Raw genomic sequence first — 18,860 nt, 5'->3', positions numbered from 1 at the left:
TGGTTATCTGTAGTACTAGATTCAAGCATAGAAAATGTCATCAAGCTACCTAGCTGTCTAAGGATCAAAAAGCCTATCGATCATGTTGTGCAAAAAATGCACGTCAGCAAGGAAGATTCGAAGATTTTCCCCTCGACTTGTACTTCTACTCTCTGAGAGAGTTCATCAGCAGCTCGGTATAAGAGAATTGTGGGACGGCATATCAAGCTCCTTACGTTGAACCAGCAGGCAGGCAGGCAGAATATATTATTTTACAGAATTTTCTTCTGAACTTCTGAGTAAGAAACGTATTTGTCAAAGCTTCTCATATTCGTTGCTTTGTCTTTCGGAAAAACCGCCTGGCCTTTGGAGTTACTTGCCGCGCGTAGACTGAAGTAGAATTTTAGGTGGTTTTACCTATGATAGATTGTATTCTAGAGAGCTGCCCTAAAATAGAAATTTTCTTTKCAACTTGTAGACTTCATTTATTTTAATTATGCCAAAAACAATTCAAATTGTCTTTCCGGTTAASTTTCCAAATTAGTAACGGCGTTGTTTGTAGACACGGCGACGGACAGTACGGTATCTGTAGCCATCCTCAGCAGGCTGTTCATAGACATCGGAAGCAGCAGGTTGTGGTGCAAGGTACGAAAAAGAGGGCGCAGATGCTGCAGGAGCTGGTTGATAAGCGGGAGCTGGTGCCGGGGCGTAGGCTGGCACGGGTGCATTGGCGGCTGGTGGAATATAGGAGTTGACAGGTGCGCTGGCAGCGGGTTGATTGTAACCGTATCCCAACTCTGAGACATYAGCGCAAGCAAACACCAGCACGGCGATAAAGGTAGTAATGGTGAGGAATTTCTTKAAAATAATTTCTGTGAGAGTCCTGTTCAGATTTTAAAATAATGTAAATATAGTTTTACCATTTTAGGTACTCTTAGTTGCTTCACAAAACACAGCTTAAAGTGCATCTATTTAATCACCGCCTTTCGACGGCTTTTATATGCTTCCCACCTAAGGTGGCTCTATTTGTTTGAACCACTAATAAATGTGYTCCCAATAAAAATAATTAATAATATAATATAAATTTCTTTGCAGCAGAGAAAAAAATCGAAATTGCTATGATAGGGGTCTCCATGAAAGTTTACATTTCGGTGGTGAACGGGACTATGAGTTATCAATTGATATATGTAAAACAAAACTGAAGGAATTCGATATATAGCAATATATAGAAATTATATTCGAGAAGATGAGAGAATCCTACAAAATTTATATAGAAATAATCCAATAAAAGATTAATAGGCTAGGCTTTCTCTACTCTTCTCCTAGTGTTATCTAATCACAGCGCATAATGTAATTGTAGTTTTAAACTAGTCTTTCTTTGATCTTATTTGGCAACCTGAAGGCCAAAATATTTATTAGCCTTAGTCTGGATTATCTTAGGCTAGTTTCCGCCTAGTCAGTGATACTCTACWTTCAGTCTAATCTTAGCCTAGTTATCTTTTATCACATTCCACAGTGCTAGAATAGTACATATTATCATTATCATTATCTTACTCTTAACTTCTTAGCTTAGACTAAGGCTTTGTTTAGTCTTAGTTAAATATTTCTCAACTATTTTGTATTCTGCATTATCCTTGTACTTKTCTAGCCTTAGTCTGACTTTCACCTAGCTTTAGTCACGTCTTGTTCAATATTATTTAAATCACATCAGCATAAGTCTAATATTAATCGAATTAGTCCAGCTCAGCGCTTGGAGGGCACCTATGAGAGCTGCCCYGCCACKATGTCAAAATCGTGCTTGGCGACTTTAACGCCAAGGTGAGATACCTCYGTTTCTTTGGCACTACGGTCGGTAAATTCAGCCTCCATGATGAAACATTCCCGAATTTGTTGAGGCTAATTGACTTCGCYGGGCCCGAAATATGGTTATCTGTAGTATTAGATTAAAGCATAGAAAAATTCACCAAGCTACCTGGCTGTCTCCGGATCGAAAAGCCATCAAGCTGATTGATCATGTTGTGATAGAGGGAAGACACGTCTCCTTTTTTATCCTTGAATAATGTATATTTGGATAAATAGTCTAACCATGACATTGTTTGATTGTTGATAATGATAATGATAGGATATCAGTTCTTCTTTAAAATATTTACCATAGCTTTCTACCTTCGGGTTTTGTTTTAGGACTCCTTTTGATGTATTTCCATATACTTCGCTTTTATGGGTTGTTAACTGTTTGTTTTTAATCAGATGACGTTAAAAGCACTTGGACTTTCAGTTATATTCTACAATTTTATTTTTTAAATATTGATTTTCTTTAAGCTGGTAGCAAAATTTTTCTTTGTGCTTGTTAACTACCAATTTTGGTGAATTCAAGGTTAACCTGAAATCAGATTTATAAACTCAGCATAATATTCTGAATTCTTGYAACCTGGACTTCGTGGTCTACTAAGAGATAACGAAGCTAACTGACTTGGGGTCCCTTAACATTKCTACAATCAATATATGTACATAGGTTTAATAGAATCCTTCTTTTTTAGACTATGATGAATAATACCAAAGTATTTGAAAGTTTTGAAGTAGTAGTTTGAGTTGCTAAACTGGCTTTGTAGAATCCAGCTACCTCCATATCACATTTGTCTAGGTGCCTGACTGCAATGTAATCTTYGGATGCTTTGTRGATATGCGAAAGTCGCTTTGACCTKTATTTAGRAGTTCTGAGCATCACAACGCACAAGCGTCTCTAGCTGTCGATGTGGGATTATTCGTGGCCTAATGAGAAATCCGTCTAACCTAATATAAGTTATTTAGTTTTGCTTCGCCACCAGCAATGGAACTTCTGTCTTTAGTTTTCAGAACTTGAAAAAAAAAAAAAATTCTATCAACCCTCGGAGGTATAGAGTCTATCCGGGAAGTAATAGGACTTATTTTCTTCTGCCACGACTGTACTTCGGAGCGTGCACGCACCGACTGGATTCGGTAGAGGGCGTTATTAGCTAACGAACGAGTGGCTGGTCACCTGGAGAGTCAGAACGCGCGACGTGTTTCTGTGAGAGGTGCAAGCCGAAAATGCAGCGTTGGTTAGAGCAGAGGTACGCGATTAAATTCTGTGTGAAGCTCGGTAAATGTGCGATAGAGACGTTTGACTTGGTTAAGCAGGCTTACCCAGATGTTATTTTTAGCAAGAAGGGGTGTGTTTCGGTGACCCCAGGCCTTCTTGGAGGGCCGGAAATAATTGATGAATACAAGGAGAATGAGCAAATCCAAAATGAAAACGATGCTCATTGCCTTTTTTGACAYAGAAGGATCGTACACCATGATACTGTCAACGCCAAGTTTTACGTGGAAGTCCTCAARAGACCAGAGCTGCAACGAGTATGATATAATCAGAACAAACACTCGTGCCAAAAACATAATCAAATATATTCAGTTCAGCATAGACAACACTGTTGATTAGTTCGAGTATCTGTCAGCGTCAAATGATTTGATGCAACACGAACAATCTGTTTTTCGGCAAACACGATTGAGTAAACGGTATGGCTGGCTTCGGTTCCAATCGCATCATGTCAGTTCATAGCGTTTCGACGATTCTTTGAATCGATGTGAAACTTCGGGTAAACTATAAGTAAATCTACGAGTAAATCTATGAACAAATATATAAATATACAAACAAATCAGGTATAAGCTGATCGCTTGCAATTCAAAGAGAACAACGAGAAGAGTGAATCGATTTCACTGTGGAACATTTTTGGGATTATTGTCTGGGGGGTGAGAAATTCCAAGTCAGTTTGATGGTACTAAAGGGGTCATAAGGTCATAAAAAAACCTGACACATACGAACGCCAAACCCTTTGAGGGTTTTACTATACTGACCTAGTACCATCACCCTGACTTGGAATTTCCCACCCCCCAAATTAGCTGTTGTACTGTGTTTGAAGACAAATGGTTCGCTTCGTGAGCATGAACCGAACTGTCAGAATCAGACAGAGTAACGGGTGAGTACTTAAGTATAAACAAAAATTTATTACTCGTTGCATTTCTCTGATAACAAGAGACATAAACGAAGGTTCAATCGGTTCCGACAAGACATCGTAGCGGATTGGAAGTTACACCACGATAGCGCACCGGCTCACACCGTTCTTWTTCTGAATAGCTACCTAATCAAGGTCGGCATCCCAACGCTTCCGCAGCCGCCCTATAGCCCAGATATAGCCCCCAAACTTGTTTGTTTCTTTGCCTTAAAAGACCGATGAAAAGCAAGCATTTTGAGGCAACAGAAGGGATCCCAGCAGCATACACTTCAATGCTTGGAAATCGTGCTGACAGCGCTGTATCGACACAGAAAGAGCTTATTTTAAAAGTTTTTAAGGAATTGTAACGAAATTCCTAAAATTTTTTTAAAATGGATTCAGTCCTAATACTTTCCAGACGAACCTTGTAAGGTTTTAATGCTTTTTTATACACGGCGCTTGTCCTGAGCAGTGGGACCTGAGTTTTTTCTAAAATACTGAATTGACATGCCTTTCCATTAGCTTGCATACCTGTAAAACGTTGTTTAGCACCGAAGTCAATMTTAGCTTCGAAATAATAAACATTTTCGGCTTGGTAGCCATTAGAAGAATTAGCAAAACTGAAAAACCAACAGTTATTGCATCCTAATATCACTACTTTAAATAAAAATATGYTTAGTAATTAGCGGGGTCGAAGGAAAAGAAGCAAATCAAACAAAGTCTGCTCTAATAAGAAAAACAAACTTTGGTATAAGAAAGTATCAGAGAGTTTGTTGCTGTTCGTCTTTCGAAACGAATATGAATGTGATGCTACAAACAATTAGTCAGTTGACAAAAACATCATGTTAGCGTGTTTAAGAAGTTTAAACACATTTTTGAAAAAAAACTGTGCGCTCAAACAAGTAGAGCAAGTATTGGATTGGTATCAGGTGTACAATTTTTGGTTTCATTAGTTTGAAATAGGATTTATAAATATCTCAAACTCTGTATTTCCTCAAAAAACTAGTTTCCGCCTTTGAAACAACTTTTACTTTAAGTACAATGAACTAGCACTACCGCTCTTCTGCCAAGTAACACTAATACTTCTGGTGATTCAAGTTCACTTTCTGCTTAGAACTACTGGTTTTATGATTTCATAGCGAGCAAATTAAGCATTAGATAACATTAACGGCTGCSGCTACATTGCGAAATCGTATAAAAAGCGGGAGAGAAATACGACTAAACAACCACTTGTTAAACTGTCTTCAGCCGAACAACTCAACGCAAGCAAAATCAGTGAAAATGGTAAATATTGACAATATAAAAAGTGATATTGGATAAACCACCAAAAAGGATAAAGAATATTTAAAGTGTATAGTGAAAAGAAAGAAATGTCTATCAAATTATTTGGAATACTTCAACCTAAACTCCCTAATTAATAAAAAAAAAAACTCCGTTTTCATTAACAGAAATTCTTCGCCGCCGCCGCCTTCATTGCCACTTTGGCTTTTGCCAGCGCTGATGTCTCCCACTTGGGCTATGGTTACGACCAACCCGCTGCTAGCGCACCATCCAACCAATACATCCCACCTGCAGCCAGCGCTCCAGCTCCAGTGTACTCTGCCCCAGCTCCATCCTACAGTGCCCCAGCTCCAGTTTACCAACCAGCTGCTGCTGCCCCAGAGCCAGTGTACTCTGCCCCAGCTCCAGCTCCGGTCTACCAACCTGCGCCATCTGCTCCAGTCTCATCTTACATCCCCCCTGCAGCTAGTGCTCCAGCACCAGTCTACAGTGCCCCAGCACCAGTCTACAGTGCCCCAGCTCCAGTCTACCAACCAGCTGCTGCTGCCCCAGAACCAGTCTACTCTGCCCCAGCTCCAGCTCCAGTCTATGCCCCACAACCAGCTGCATCTGAAGTCTATGAGCAACCTGCTCAAGATGGTTACAGATACCGCACTGTGCGTCGTCGTGTCTTCAAGCACCGTCGTTTCTAAACTGTGAACTGATTTTCGAAATAAATTTGTTGTTAACTGGTAAAATCGGGTTTAATTCACATTCAGGTAGACAATTTCGTGYCAGCATCAGCAGCACTGACTTTAAGTAGGTATTTTAAGACGAATCACGCTGGAAGAATTGAATGTAAATATGCTTTCCRTTTGGTCTTGATTGCTTTGGAGAACATTTTTGCTCATTATTCTATGTTGAACAATTAGAGGAAACGTAAGATAAAGCGGTCTTGAGCTTTCTGTTGAGTAAAAATACATTGACTTATAGTATGTCTTTTTCATACTTATAAAAGTAACATAATATTGTAAGACTCATTAAACCGACGGTTGGGTCTAARTAACCGGAACGGACCCGGATTTTTATCCGGCCAAGAACTGTCAACTCGGCACCATTCCTYAGGAATGTTTATTTCCCCCTACGGCAACAACAACTCCTTGATAGAAGAAGAACAACGTGCAAGTATTGGACCGATAACAGATAATCTCCAATGTGGTACGGAAACATTTTCTTCTAGACCTCGAAAACTGGTTATAACTAGAGAGTTAATCAGCTACACACATATGTATATCCAACATAGGTTGTGCATCAGCACTTTGGTACGTAAGGGTATACTTTTATAACCAAGTAATATCCTTCAGTAAGAGATGAAAACGCAGAAGATCGCTTAATTGAAGCTGAATTTTTGGGTCCTCTTGAGACCGCCCTAGCGGGATCAATCCATTTGTACAAGCTACTTTACAAAGTAAACAGGACTTAAAAAAAAAAACAGAACAAATCGTTTTTTCGGCAATATCAATTTATTTTATTCAAAATAGTCTCCTTCTGCTTCAATACAGCTTTTTGCACGGTCCAAAAGCATGTCGAACGGGTGTTTTAGCTCGTTGGTCGGTATGGCTTCCAGTATGACGGTACAAGCCTTTTGAACGGCCTCTTCGTCTGCATAACGCTTTATTTTCATGAGCAAATGCATTACTCCGAAAAGGACGAAGTCGCACGGTGCCATATCAGGTGAATACGGGGTGGTTTAGGGTTAAAAGCTAATTTTTGGTCAAAAAATCGGTCACAATGATGCCCTTCACAAACACACTGACACTTAAAATGCAATAACTTCACTTCCGATAGATGAAATGTCATGAAATTCTCACTGGACAATCGATAAAGATAACAGATTTGGAAAGCTCCTTGCATCTGCCTAAACTCATAATCGCACAGTTCCGATCCGACTTTTCATCACTTGAAACAGAGGTTCGTATTCAATCCAAAGGCGAATACTTAATAGAATCTCCTTCAATGTTCGGCAATAATTAAAAGGCAAAGTCATAAATTGCGCTTCCTGCCTGTCGCTGATAACAATTCAGCGACGTCGCAATATTTGTAATTTCTAATTTAGTTCGGAAARAATGTAAGTAAGAATCCATTAAATATTCTTCTCAATATAAGCTTTCATTTTAGATCTTCAAGGGACKCCATACATATTTACTTGGTGGGCGTAAGAAAATACTTCAGCTATTAATTGCTTTGTATTATCTAGTTTTATTCCAATCTTCAGTCCCTAGGATTAAAGTCTCCAGACTTATGATAATTTTATTTTTAAAGAAGTGTGCCATTAGTAACTATAATCATTTCAATTTATTTKTCTATAAAATTATTATTCAGTAAAGATTTAAAACTACATTTTCTCCATTTTGGCTTTCAGCCTGCGTTGATGTTGATGCCAGGAATCAGCCAGCAGCCTTCAAACTCATATATTCTCCCTGCAGCCAACGCTCCTGAGCCAGCTTATTTTTCTCCTCCTACATTCCCCCCTCCACTAATGCACTAGAACCAGCCTATGTTCTAACTCCTGTTCCCGCTTCGGCTCCAGTCTAAAAACTTGCGGCTTCGGCTCCAGTTTCAGCTTACATCCCCCAGCACCTCAACCAGCTGCTACCGAAGCCTGTTCAAGATGGCTACAGGCATCGCACTGTCCATCGTCGTGTCTACAACCAACGTCGCCTGTAAACTAATATATTCATAACTTAATGTTATGAAATTGTTGCTGTTTTCTTTAGAGATGATAGTAATGAATAATTTTTTACAACGAAGCCAGATTGTTTTGTAATACAAATCCTAAAATAACGAATTAACTTTTGCACTTAATTTATGCTTTATACTTATTAGTTATTTAATTTTGATTCATTGATGAAGGCGCAACATTCGATTGCAAGAATCATTGAGGGAGATTATAAAAGATCTCATCATTTAGACTTTTGAATACTTTACTATTGCAAAAATAATGCTATGAAATTCATTGTCCAAAAAGAATAATCCCTAATGAAATTTTCTTAAATCACCTTTCTTATTCAAATAGTTGGAACTAAGAAAGAACTAATCCCAATTCATTCAATATGTGCTGGTAAATAAAGCTGTGGAAACACGTGAAARACGAAGATGGTTCGACAAAGAGTGGGAAAATATAAGAATGAAGTGTAAACCAAAAGTAAATACAGATGTAAAAATAGCAGCTGCAATTTCRGGCAAATAAACTCTTATCGGCTGCATCGGCGAAATAACCTACATTATTCTGCGTTGAAGATCTTACGTAGACTACGCTTTATGTACTTAAATATACCTATTCATAATATTTCTTCAATTAATACCGATGTTTCAAATGCGTATTAATGTCTTCGTTGAAAATATGCACTATATTAAAATTCATAAAAAAAATTAAAATTATCTTAGTATGCATGGAAAACGTGTTTCTATGAGGGACCAGCTGTTGTTATCTCARTGCTGCCTTTTCTTTAAGTGCATTGAACCAATACTTCTTTATTTCCTTTTGCTTGTCTTCTATGAAAAAAATATATGTGTCACTAATTTCTTTGTTTATTCTAATCGCAATTTCTAGTTTTGAAGGTAAATCGTTAATGTTGCGCTTCGCAGAAAATAATATGGCATTCTAAAGGTATATAAAGTACTCTTATTCAATGACCAAACATTCAGAAGTTAGACGGATTTCAGTAGCACAACAAACCAAATCGAATTTATTAAAAATGGTAAGTATCGAGTTCCTCAATGGCAAGGATATTCAATAAAGGAATTTCAAGTTTCCAAAGAGTATAAATAAAATTACACCTTATACTACCTTCTCCATAGAAACTCTTCGCCGCCGCCGCCTTTATCGCCACTTTGGCATTCGTTTACGCTGATGTCTCCCATCTGGGCTATGGCTACGACCAGCCTGCTGCTAGCGCTCCATCTAACCAATACATCCCACCTGCAGCTAGTGCTCCGGCACCAGTCTAYAGTGCCCCAGCTCCAGTTTACCAACCAGCTGCTGCTGCCCCAGAACCAGTCTACTCTGCTCCAGCACCAGCTCCAGCTCCAGTSTACCAACCTGCGCCGTCTGCTCCAGTCTCATCTTACATCCCACCTGCAGCTAGTGCTCCAGCACCAGTCTACAGTGCYCCAGCTCCAGTTTACCAACCAGCTGCTGCTGCCCCAGAACCAGTGTACTCTGCCCCAGCTCCAGCTCCAGCCTATGCTCCACAACCAGCTGCCTCTGAAATCTACGAACAACCCGCCGAAGATGGTTACAGATACCGCACTGTGCGTCGTCGTGTCTACAAACAACGCCGTTTCTAAACTTCAGACTGATTTATCAAATGGTGTTTTTGAGCCCGTTAGCGATTTTGTTGAAATAAATTAATTTTTACTGCGTAAAAAAGTCTTATCACTAAAGGATAGCTCCAAACATTATCTGGTTATGTTGATACTACAGCAGCGAGCTTTAAGCTATATGAAAGTGGGACGTTACGGTTATGGAGATTGGGTTTTAATAGTCTTTACAAAGTTCGTGACACGGCATATTTATGGTTCTCCYATCTATATTACTGTATTTATTTAAAATTGGTTATGGTTTATGGAACAACAAATGTCTTTTAACATGCCACCTTCATACAGTTAATGTGAAATATGTGCGCTAAAAGTAATTAACTTTTAGAGGTATTATCGTAATCTTCGGTTGGCTTAAGGTATATGATATTAAATTTTTTGATTTGGCATTTAATTATGTCGAACAGGATATACTAGACTTGCCAAGAACTTTGTAACACCCAGACTTAAACGTCGTAGACCTGAAGGTGAAATATATACTATATACATTTTCAGCGTGACGAGCCGCKAAGGTTTGTGTATGCCCATCCGCCTGTTTATCTGTACATATGCGAACTTTTTGGGAAATATATAAAGGAGTTTCATGCGTCCATTTCCAGCCATGAAGTTCCTCATTTTTCAGATTCCCTCGTCAAGTGTTTGTTTAGAAAACATAATTTAATTACATTGAAGACATAAATTACTACTCAAGGTAGCGCTACAATCTCTGAACAAGTGGTTTACATGGCACCACTATGACATATTACTGTTATTCAAATTGATCGATCAATATCAAGTTCTAGTGTTAGTCCTGGCTAGAAAGAACTAAKAAATTGAGGCAGTTTTTCGCTAGATGCAATCCCTTGGCCGGTTACGTTATAACGGGTACTTAGATCAGGTACCTTTTCTATAGCTTTTTTTGACAGATCAAGCGGGAGTCGTGTCAAGCTGTCAAGTTATTTTTGTCAATATTGTTTGGCGTTTCATCATGGAAAGAATGATGCATTATTTGATGCCTGAAATAAAATGTCGTGAYTTCGACGACACTTAGTTRTGATAAGACGGCGCCTCTTCCCASACATCGCATCAACAAATGGATTTATTGAGAGCACACTTCGGTGAGCAGACGTTTTGGGCCGGTCGTGTCGTGCCAAGATCGTTTGATAGCATACCGTTAGACTTTGTCCTGTGGTGATGTGTAAAGTCTAAAGTCTATGCAGATGATCACGCTTCGATGCAGGTCTTGGATCTAAATTTCATACGTCTCATTCGGCAGTAACTAGTAAAAATGCTCAAACGAGTCATCGAAAATTGGACTCAAAGGATGAACCATCTGAGACGTAGGCACAGCCAACATTTGTAAGATATATTCTTCAAAAATAACTGCTAAATAATGTTCTTTCGAATGGTAGAAAGCACTCCCCATTTAAGTTGAATTTTCTGTGCTTTTTCTTTATAAAAGTAGGGAATCTCGAAATGGATCACCCCCTACATGTAGTTGCTACAAGAGAGGCATTTGTGAAGAGTATTATAGCATCAGTCCAATCGAAGTTAAAATTTTTCTTGATAAGTGTTCGAATCCTTGAAATTTTTTCTCCATAATTCACCTGACGTTGTCTTTCCTTCATAATATGAAGAGTGCTACACCGATCCGTTTGAAATTCACTGATGATTAACTAAGTGATAACCACATTGTCATACAGCTTGGGCAATATACATACGATTTTAAAGTGCCTTGTTAATATGAAAATTTTCGATAAACAATCCTCAAACATGTAAACTTCTATAGAGAAGTCGCCCAAAAACTAAAAATTTAAACTAACAGCGAGTTCTTTCCTTACCTTATTAACAGTTTTTAATACAAATAAATCCTTGAGAACTTCGAATACTGCTCAAATTATGTTAGATTCTCCATTTGACAGAAGTTATCATATGTACACCGCAATCGTACATAWTTATTTATATATTCACAATTTTAAATATATTCAAAAGCGTGCCATCTYCGAGCCGGAAAATATCATGCTAACAAGTTTTAACTTCAATTTGACTTCACTTGTCAGCTTCTACTATGCGTAAGTGCTTTCAAACAGCTACTAAACCAGAAGTAGATCGGAAAGATCATATAGTAGAATTGATTTGCATTTTCGTGATAAAAGTTAGTTAATTTGCGCTTAGTYAACTTGTTAAAAGATGTGGGATTTTTAAGATTGTCTCAATGAACGAAAACTGTATATAAATAGCGAAGACACCCCGATATGATTATCACAAGTCGCACTGACTGCAACAGAGCAAGTAACTAAATATTATTAAACATGGTAAATAAATGTCTGAAAAGAAGAGTACATCCCTGAAGGATATCGCTAAAATTCGAATCTTCTTACCTTCCACAGAAATTCTTCGTTGCTGCTGCCTTCATCGCCACTCTGGCTTTTGCCAGCGCTGATGTTTCCCACCTGGGCTACGCTGCCAGTGCACCATCTAACCAATACATCCCACCTGCAGCTAGCGCTCCAGCACCAGTTTATAGTGCCCCAGCTCCAGTTTACCAACCAGCTGCTGCTGCCCCAGAACCGGTATACTCTGCCCCAGCTCCAGTTTACCAACCAGCTGCTGCTGCCCCAGAACCAGTGTACTCTGCTCCAGCACCAGCTCCAGTCTACCAACCTGCGCCATCTGCTCCAGTCTCATCTTACATCCCACCTGCAGCCAGCGCTCCAGCACCAGTCTACAGTGCTCCAGCTCCAGCTCCAGTTTACCAACCAGCTGCTGCTGCCCCTGAACCGGTATACTCTGCCCCAGCTCCAGCTCCAGTCTATGCGCCACAACCAGCTGCATCTGAAGTCTATGAGCAACCTGCTCAAGATGGTTACAGATACCGCACTGTGCGCCGTCGCGTTTACAAACAACGTCGTTTCTAAGYTTAGAACTAATGAATGTCCCAAAATAAATGTTTAGTTAACTTGAAAGACATATTGTTTTGAAAAGTCTTTTCTAAAGGCATGTGGTGTTTGGATTTCGAGATTTGTGGTCATTGTTTGTGAAGCTTAGTAGTTGGCTTAGAGTAGATAAARCTATATTTGGGTTTTTGTGATGACTTGAAATTCCCGTGGAAGAAAATTTTCCTATCTTTTTTTCTATTATCGTTACGAAAATGAGCTTTGACCAAAAGTCAACATTAAATTTTGTTTTAAAATTGGTAAATCTTTTACGGAAAAGTTTTAGTTGATTAAACARGCTTATGACGATGATTGCCTATCCTGTGGCAGAGTGCACGAGTGATTTCAATGTTTTCAAAGTGGTCGTGAGAACATAAATGACGATCAACAAGTGGGCCAAACAAAATCCGTGATCACCGGAAATTCCACTGAAAGCTGTGCGTGAATTCATCAAAAATCAGCCGAAATCATCATTGAAATTCATGGAAATGGAATTGAACGTTTCCAAAAYATCGATTTATCGTATTTTGACCGAACATTTGAGCTTACGAAAGATGTGTGCACGGTGTGTTCCGCACAAATTGACTTACGACCAAAAATTGCTCAGAATCCATTATTCGATCGACGTTTGCAACCGATTATTTGACCAAAAATCACATTTTAATCATTAACCCCGTATTCACCTGATATGACACCGTTTTTTTCAGAATAACGCATTTGCCCATGAGAGAAAAGCGTTATGCAGACGTAGAGGCCATTCAAAAGGCATGCACCGGTATACTGGCGGTCATACCGGCCAACGAGCTGAAACACTCGTTCCACATGCTTTTGGACCCTGCAAAAGGCTGTATTGAAGTAGAAGGATTTTTGCAATTTAAGAAAATCATGATGGGTTGTTGGATCCTCGACAATATGGGGTGATCTGAAATCCACTCAGTGCCCGTATTTCTGTTTTAAAACCTTCCCAGATCTTCAACTTATCTTCATTTCAAAGCAGCTCCGAATAAAGTAGTATATAACTTGAACAAAAAATGCTTGAAGTATGTGTTACCCAACAAGTTGCTGTCTTTTGAACAATTTTGCAGAAAGGAGGATAAATCATGTTTTGAATAGTACGCATATCCAGCTTCCATTGTTTCAGCAGACAAATAGATCCGAAGAGTCTTTGAAAGCCGGGCATCACTTCGCTTTACTTCTTCTGACTGTCATGTGAGGGAAATAATGGAGATTGCCAAGAGTCGCGTGAATCTGTCATCCGAAAACGTGACAGATATTATTAAATGCATGAATTGTTTACACGACGATATGGAGCGCGGAGGGGAAGTCATAACKCGATGGAACGATCTACCGGTTTGTTAAACTGCAAAAGTCATTTATAAAGCGGTACAGTAGGAATGTATAATGTTCCAACAAGGGACTGTTGAAAAATGATAGGTCTGCTTACTGATGATAGTCTTGTGGTGGTGCACGTCAACAGAATGGGTCTGACAGATCTAAGAAAAAGTTGGCGGGAAATATTAAGAGCAAGACTCCAGAAAAACAATGGATTACTTGTCCCGCATTAGTAAAGCATTGCATGAAGCGTTTGGGGGCTCCGTCGTATGAGACACTGGGAAATGTATCGTTAGTAAAGCCCCAGAGCCTGTTGAAATTCACGTCACGTCRAACGCTGGCATCCTAACCTTACTAACCTAAGTCAACACAATGGCTTATTCTATCACCGGCAGTTCGGAAAACAAACGAATTGTTGAGCAATTGGACAGCCTGATGAGCAGACTAGAAGCTTATTATCTGTAGAGAGTCAATGTGTTTTAACGTGAATACCTGTCTATGAAAGACTAAACTCCACGGTGCTTTCTATTGCTAGAAGCACGTAGATCAATACAATGCGTTGATCAGCGCCCCAAAGCATAAATGCATTTTGCATTTAATCCTTGGTTCCAATTGGTTCGGGTGGATAGGGACWCCCTAGTCACCTTGGTCGGGTACGAGGCCCATCTAAAACCTCTGCCGTACTTTGGGTCCGGCAMCCGGCCGCAGTGCGACTCCACATTGGACAAAATGCCCTTCCTGCATTTAGGTATAAACCACAGCCACCACGAATCTCCCCAAAGGGCCAAACCCAATGAGCAGATTGGAGTTACCTCCAAGGGCTTACTGCTCCCCGTGGTACCAGGTCATAGTCTTTGGTCTGACTTTGTAACTATTTGCTACTTCCAGTTGAGTTCCCGTATAAACTCAATGACTGGTTGCATTTGTAGCTGTGACAAATGCCTTATATTTTGAGATATAAATATAAAGCTTAGAATTTGACTTCCAGCTGAATATTATAGCACTTATCTGACTTAGACCATGTTGACATCAAAACATCGTCTCTAAAGCCTGACATAGTGCATATGGCTTATAGTCGCTTCTTACGACAGGCATGCCTTGCCGCGGGTATATTCGGTTTCCCCCCGCCCTGGAGGGGTCCACCCTACCCGCAGGGGTAGAGTCCTTACTAAGTTAACTTTCGAACTGTATCTTCTAAAACCGTCTCACACACCTTATATTATCTTTTCCATAGAAATTTTTCGCCGCCGCCACTTTCACCGCCATTTTAGCTTTAGCCTGCGCTGATGTTTCCCACCTGGGCTATGGCTACGACCAACCTGCGGCTAGCGCACCATTTATCCAATACATCCCACCTGCAGCCAATGCTCTTGAGCCTGCGTACGCCCCAGCCCCTGCTCCAGTCTTATCGTACATTCCTCCTGCGGCTAACGTACCTGAACAGGTCTACGCTCCAGCCCCGGCTCCTGCGCCAGTTTCATCTTACATTCCACCCGCAGCAACCGCTCCAGAACCTGTCTACTCTGCCCCAGCTCCAGCTTCAGTCTATGCCCCACAACAAGCTGTTTAAGGTTCCATCGAGCATATTGTGTGAAATATTAAGGCCCATCGTCAACAAACTGATTGGACTTTATCAGACCTGGAAAATCAACAACCGACCGGATATTTACCGTGCGGCAAATCTTGGTAAAACCCGTGAAAATCTGCTTTTGACAGCACGAAAAGGAGCTGACATTATGCCACGATGTCTTAATTTGTCATTCCCKCAAAACGGCTGTGTAAACTGACGTTAAGCAATGCCATAAATCGCCAGGAGCGAAAAGGAACTCTCCGAGCCGTTCGATACCAAAAGAGGTTTCAGACTAGTTGACTCACAATGGTKCGACTTCTTCAAGCTACTGCTGAAGAAAATAATTCGAGCTGCAGAGCTGAATCGTGAAGGCTGTGTTTACCAGTATTTACACCAACAGCAACGTCAACCTCGAAATCCAACGTAGAATAAGTTTTGCCAACAGGTGCTTCTTTGGACTGAGTAGGCAATTGAGATGTAAAGGCATGGACGATGGCAACATCTGATGAGTTGGTGTTACAAATTTTCGAGAGAAAGYGGGGGAAGCAGAGGAAGAGGAAGACCTCCACTCTGTTGGAGGGATCTGGTGGAGAGAATTTGGCTGCACTTGGTTTCGGCGCCAAAACTCGATAAGAGGAAACGACTKCYACGCTTTTGTTAACTCGGCTATAACCGCATAAGAGGTGACTACCTCATTAAAGAACAAGATTTAATAAAAAGCCTAAACGAAACTYAAAGAAGATCTAAAAAACTTCAGTAAATTTAAGATTTTTTCTGAGGGTAAYTCTGTAACTATGAAGATAAGCAGCTGTTTAAATAAAAACGTTTYTTCTATTGTCCTTACCACCTCCATTCTCAACGTCTTTATTTTCGTATTTAAATGCTTAATTTTCTAAATCGCTTTTCTGGTTTTAATTTTTCGTCCGGCAGGCAGGGTCAAACAGGTACTAAAGCGTTGGCACCAATTTCCGCCTTTTCAGTTTCCAAATCGCCAAAAGCTTTCAATGCAATTAACATAAGTACCTGTGCGGTCAAACGAAAATACCCACACGTGTGGATTTAGTGGCATATTCTCAGCCAGTTTGACAACGTGCAACATGATAGCAGCAAAATAAAAAAAACAAAAAAATAATAATAATAAAATAAAATAATGAGTAGCCCAACAACAGCACTATCCACACGAACTATACCAATGCCAAAATCGTCAGCCAATTGTCGATGCTGCTGCCGGTACTGCGGATAGGGCGCATCAAACGCGAYACCACAACATAACACTAAATTAGTTTCGGACCTCGTAAAATCGACGGCGGACTACTAATTTATTGCCTCATTAAGTGCGAGCAGCTTCCAATTGTTTCACGCGTTCGACCAGCGACGACACAGCAACAGCTAGCGGCATACAAACGCACCCACAAAAGTCGCWGCATCAGCAGTTCAGCTGCCAATAAAACGGTGAAGTTGAAGGTGAGGGCGAARAGCACGCGAGCAGCGGCGGCGTTCTTGGCGTTGATTGCTTGCGATTTGCATAAATTCTAAATCGGTTTTAAATTTATTTGTTCAACGCTTCCGCTCGCAGCGCACCAACACCGCCGCCACCATCATCACCAGCATCAACACCAACGCCAGCATCATCACTAACACCACCATCTTCACCACCTACTAGCCGAGCGTGGTTTTTCTCCATTCGTTCGCTCTATCTATTTATCTGTTTTCGCCTCCGCTTCTGCATTTAAATTCGTTTCGCCGCTTTAAAACTCTATTTTTAGCCACGCGCTGAACCCAGCCTGGTGWCTGGTGAGCGTTACGCGTGCGAACAATTATTTGTTGCTTTCGGCTATAAAGTATTTTTAAATAAAATTTATTAATTACTTGATTTACACTCAGCCGKCGCGAGCTGGTGTGTTCGGTCCAACTAATTAACATTTTACACATTTTTAATGACGACAATTTAATTTAATTTTTAAAAATCATTGAGCTAATTTATTTCGCCTCTTGAGTCGAGTTGCAGATGATTTACAGACATATATGTAAGGTGGTTAATTTATTGCTTGCTAAAACTCAATTTAAGTTAAATTTGGGTTTAAATTGTGCGAAATTCAGTTTAATTGACTCAGGGTGTCCATTTTTGTTTGTTAAATTGAGTGATAACTTTGAGTTTAGATCAAGACCATTTTTTTGGTCTCAAGACAATTCCAAATTTACTCTAATAATTTAATTTCTAAATATTTTAGTAATCAAATTAATCGAAGAAAACTCTAAATAAATTATTTTTTAATTTGAGTTCAATTTTGAGCACTTTGCGACTCTAATTAAGTTATAACTTTGTTTTTAAGTTTGAGCTTTAAATCAATTGCTTAATTTTGAGTTTTTTTTTTACACGTTTGAGTGGTTAATAAAACTATCTTGGAAGTTGAMATATGTTCCAACTTCAGTCATAATTAAGAATTAAAAGATCATGTGAGTTCAGTTTTGAGCATAACTGCAAYTTAATTTATATTTGCGCACAATTTCAAAAACTGTATATATCAATCATATCAAAGTACAGTTTTTGAAACCAAAAAAATTTCATTTCTGAGTTTGCGTTTAACTGATATTATTTAATTGAATATTATAACGAAGGTTGTAATGGTATATTTTAATTTATTTTCAACTTAAAATTGTTTGATAACTTACAATTCGTCTCAAACTTACGTTTGAGTCAAATTCAAAATTAAAATATTCAAAGAATTCATAAATTAAAATTAACACGAGTTTTGTTTGAATTATGTTATTTCCTTATTATCATTTATTTTGAGTCTAAAATATGGTGACAACTTAGAATTTTGTCGCAAACTTAAGTTTGAGTTTAATTCAAAATTGTAGAAAAATCTGAGTTGTACATTGAAATTGTGTTGTTTTGAACACAATATATATATTACTTGAGTTTTGTTCAGTTTTGAAGTAAGCCTTGAGTTCTAAAATAAAATTGAGTGTTTTAAGGATTATTGGAGTTTTATTCGAAGTTAATATTATGTTCGGGTTTTAAATGAGACTTTATTAYAAACCGTTCTTGTTTTCAGACTTGATTTTGATTGTAGCTACGTTTASTTAAAAATGTTTAAGTTTTGAGTTTAAATTTGAGAAGTAGTTTTCTAATCTCAAGAATTAGTCAAACAAGTAAGGAAGGGCTAAGTTCGGGTGTCACCGAATATTTTATACTCTCGCATGATAAAGTGACAAACGAGATTTCGCGTGGTTGTGAACCGATTTCACCCATATTTGGTACATGTCATCAGGGTGTTAAGAAAATCTTATATACCGAATTTTATTGAAATCGGTAGAGTACTTCCTGAGATATGGTTTTGGTCCATAAGTGGGCGACGCCACGCCCATTTTCAATTTTTAAAAAAAGCCTGGATGCAGCTTCCTTCTGGCATT

General features: G+C 39.2%; 5 protein-coding genes across 6 annotated transcripts; 4 read left to right on the top strand and 1 right to left on the bottom strand.

Annotated features, from left to right (window-relative positions):
* Positions 1-519: 519 nt before the first annotated feature.
* On the bottom strand, positions 520-916 carry LOC108973487 (cyclin-dependent kinase inhibitor 1C-like). The gene is made up of 2 exons (XM_018940791.1): positions 900-916; positions 520-837 (listed from the first exon to the last, which is right to left on the bottom strand). The coding sequence occupies exons 1-2, from the start codon at positions 900-902 to the stop codon at positions 520-522; spliced, it is 321 nt and encodes a 106-aa protein (XP_018796336.1). The 5' UTR covers positions 903-916.
* Positions 917-5,223: 4,307 nt separating this feature from the next.
* Positions 5,224-6,004, top strand: LOC108973475 (pollen-specific leucine-rich repeat extensin-like protein 1). Its single transcript, XM_018940765.1, has 2 exons — positions 5,224-5,270; positions 5,435-6,004. The coding sequence occupies exons 1-2, from the start codon at positions 5,268-5,270 to the stop codon at positions 5,957-5,959; spliced, it is 528 nt and encodes a 175-aa protein (XP_018796310.1). The 5' UTR covers positions 5,224-5,267; the 3' UTR covers positions 5,960-6,004.
* Positions 6,005-8,957: 2,953 nt separating this feature from the next.
* On the top strand, positions 8,958-9,672 carry LOC108973463 (pollen-specific leucine-rich repeat extensin-like protein 4). The gene is made up of 2 exons (XM_018940737.1): positions 8,958-9,007; positions 9,108-9,672. Exons 1-2 carry the CDS (start codon positions 9,005-9,007, stop codon positions 9,594-9,596), a joined length of 492 nt encoding a protein of 163 aa, XP_018796282.1. The 5' UTR covers positions 8,958-9,004; the 3' UTR covers positions 9,597-9,672.
* A 2,194-nt stretch (positions 9,673-11,866) lies between these two features.
* LOC108973450 (repetitive proline-rich cell wall protein 1-like) lies at positions 11,867-12,575 on the top strand. 2 transcript variants are annotated; one of them, XM_018940725.1, is made up of 3 exons: positions 11,867-11,920; positions 11,996-12,146; positions 12,201-12,575. In XM_018940725.1, the coding sequence occupies exons 1-3, from the start codon at positions 11,918-11,920 to the stop codon at positions 12,521-12,523; spliced, it is 477 nt and encodes a 158-aa protein (XP_018796270.1). In that variant the 5' UTR covers positions 11,867-11,917; the 3' UTR covers positions 12,524-12,575. The 2 variants fall into 2 exon arrangements, with proteins under 2 accessions (XP_018796270.1, XP_018796263.1); XM_018940718.1 differs by having other exon boundaries at positions 11,996-12,575.
* Positions 12,576-13,762: 1,187 nt separating this feature from the next.
* LOC108973346 (cyclin-dependent kinase inhibitor 1C-like) lies at positions 13,763-15,443 on the top strand. Its single transcript, XM_018940574.1, has 2 exons — positions 13,763-13,891; positions 15,108-15,443. Exons 1-2 carry the CDS (start codon positions 13,763-13,765, stop codon positions 15,441-15,443), a joined length of 465 nt encoding a protein of 154 aa, XP_018796119.1.
* Positions 15,444-18,860: the final 3,417 nt, after the last annotated feature.

Source organism: Bactrocera latifrons, unplaced genomic scaffold (assembly GCF_001853355.1).
Source record: "Bactrocera latifrons isolate USDA-ARS-PBARC rearing strain unplaced genomic scaffold, ASM185335v1 scaffold_110, whole genome shotgun sequence".
Lineage (NCBI taxonomy): Eukaryota > Metazoa > Arthropoda > Insecta > Diptera > Tephritidae > Bactrocera > Bactrocera latifrons.
Note: the sequence above shows the minus strand (reverse complement) of the source record. Positions and strands in the feature narration are given on the sequence as shown.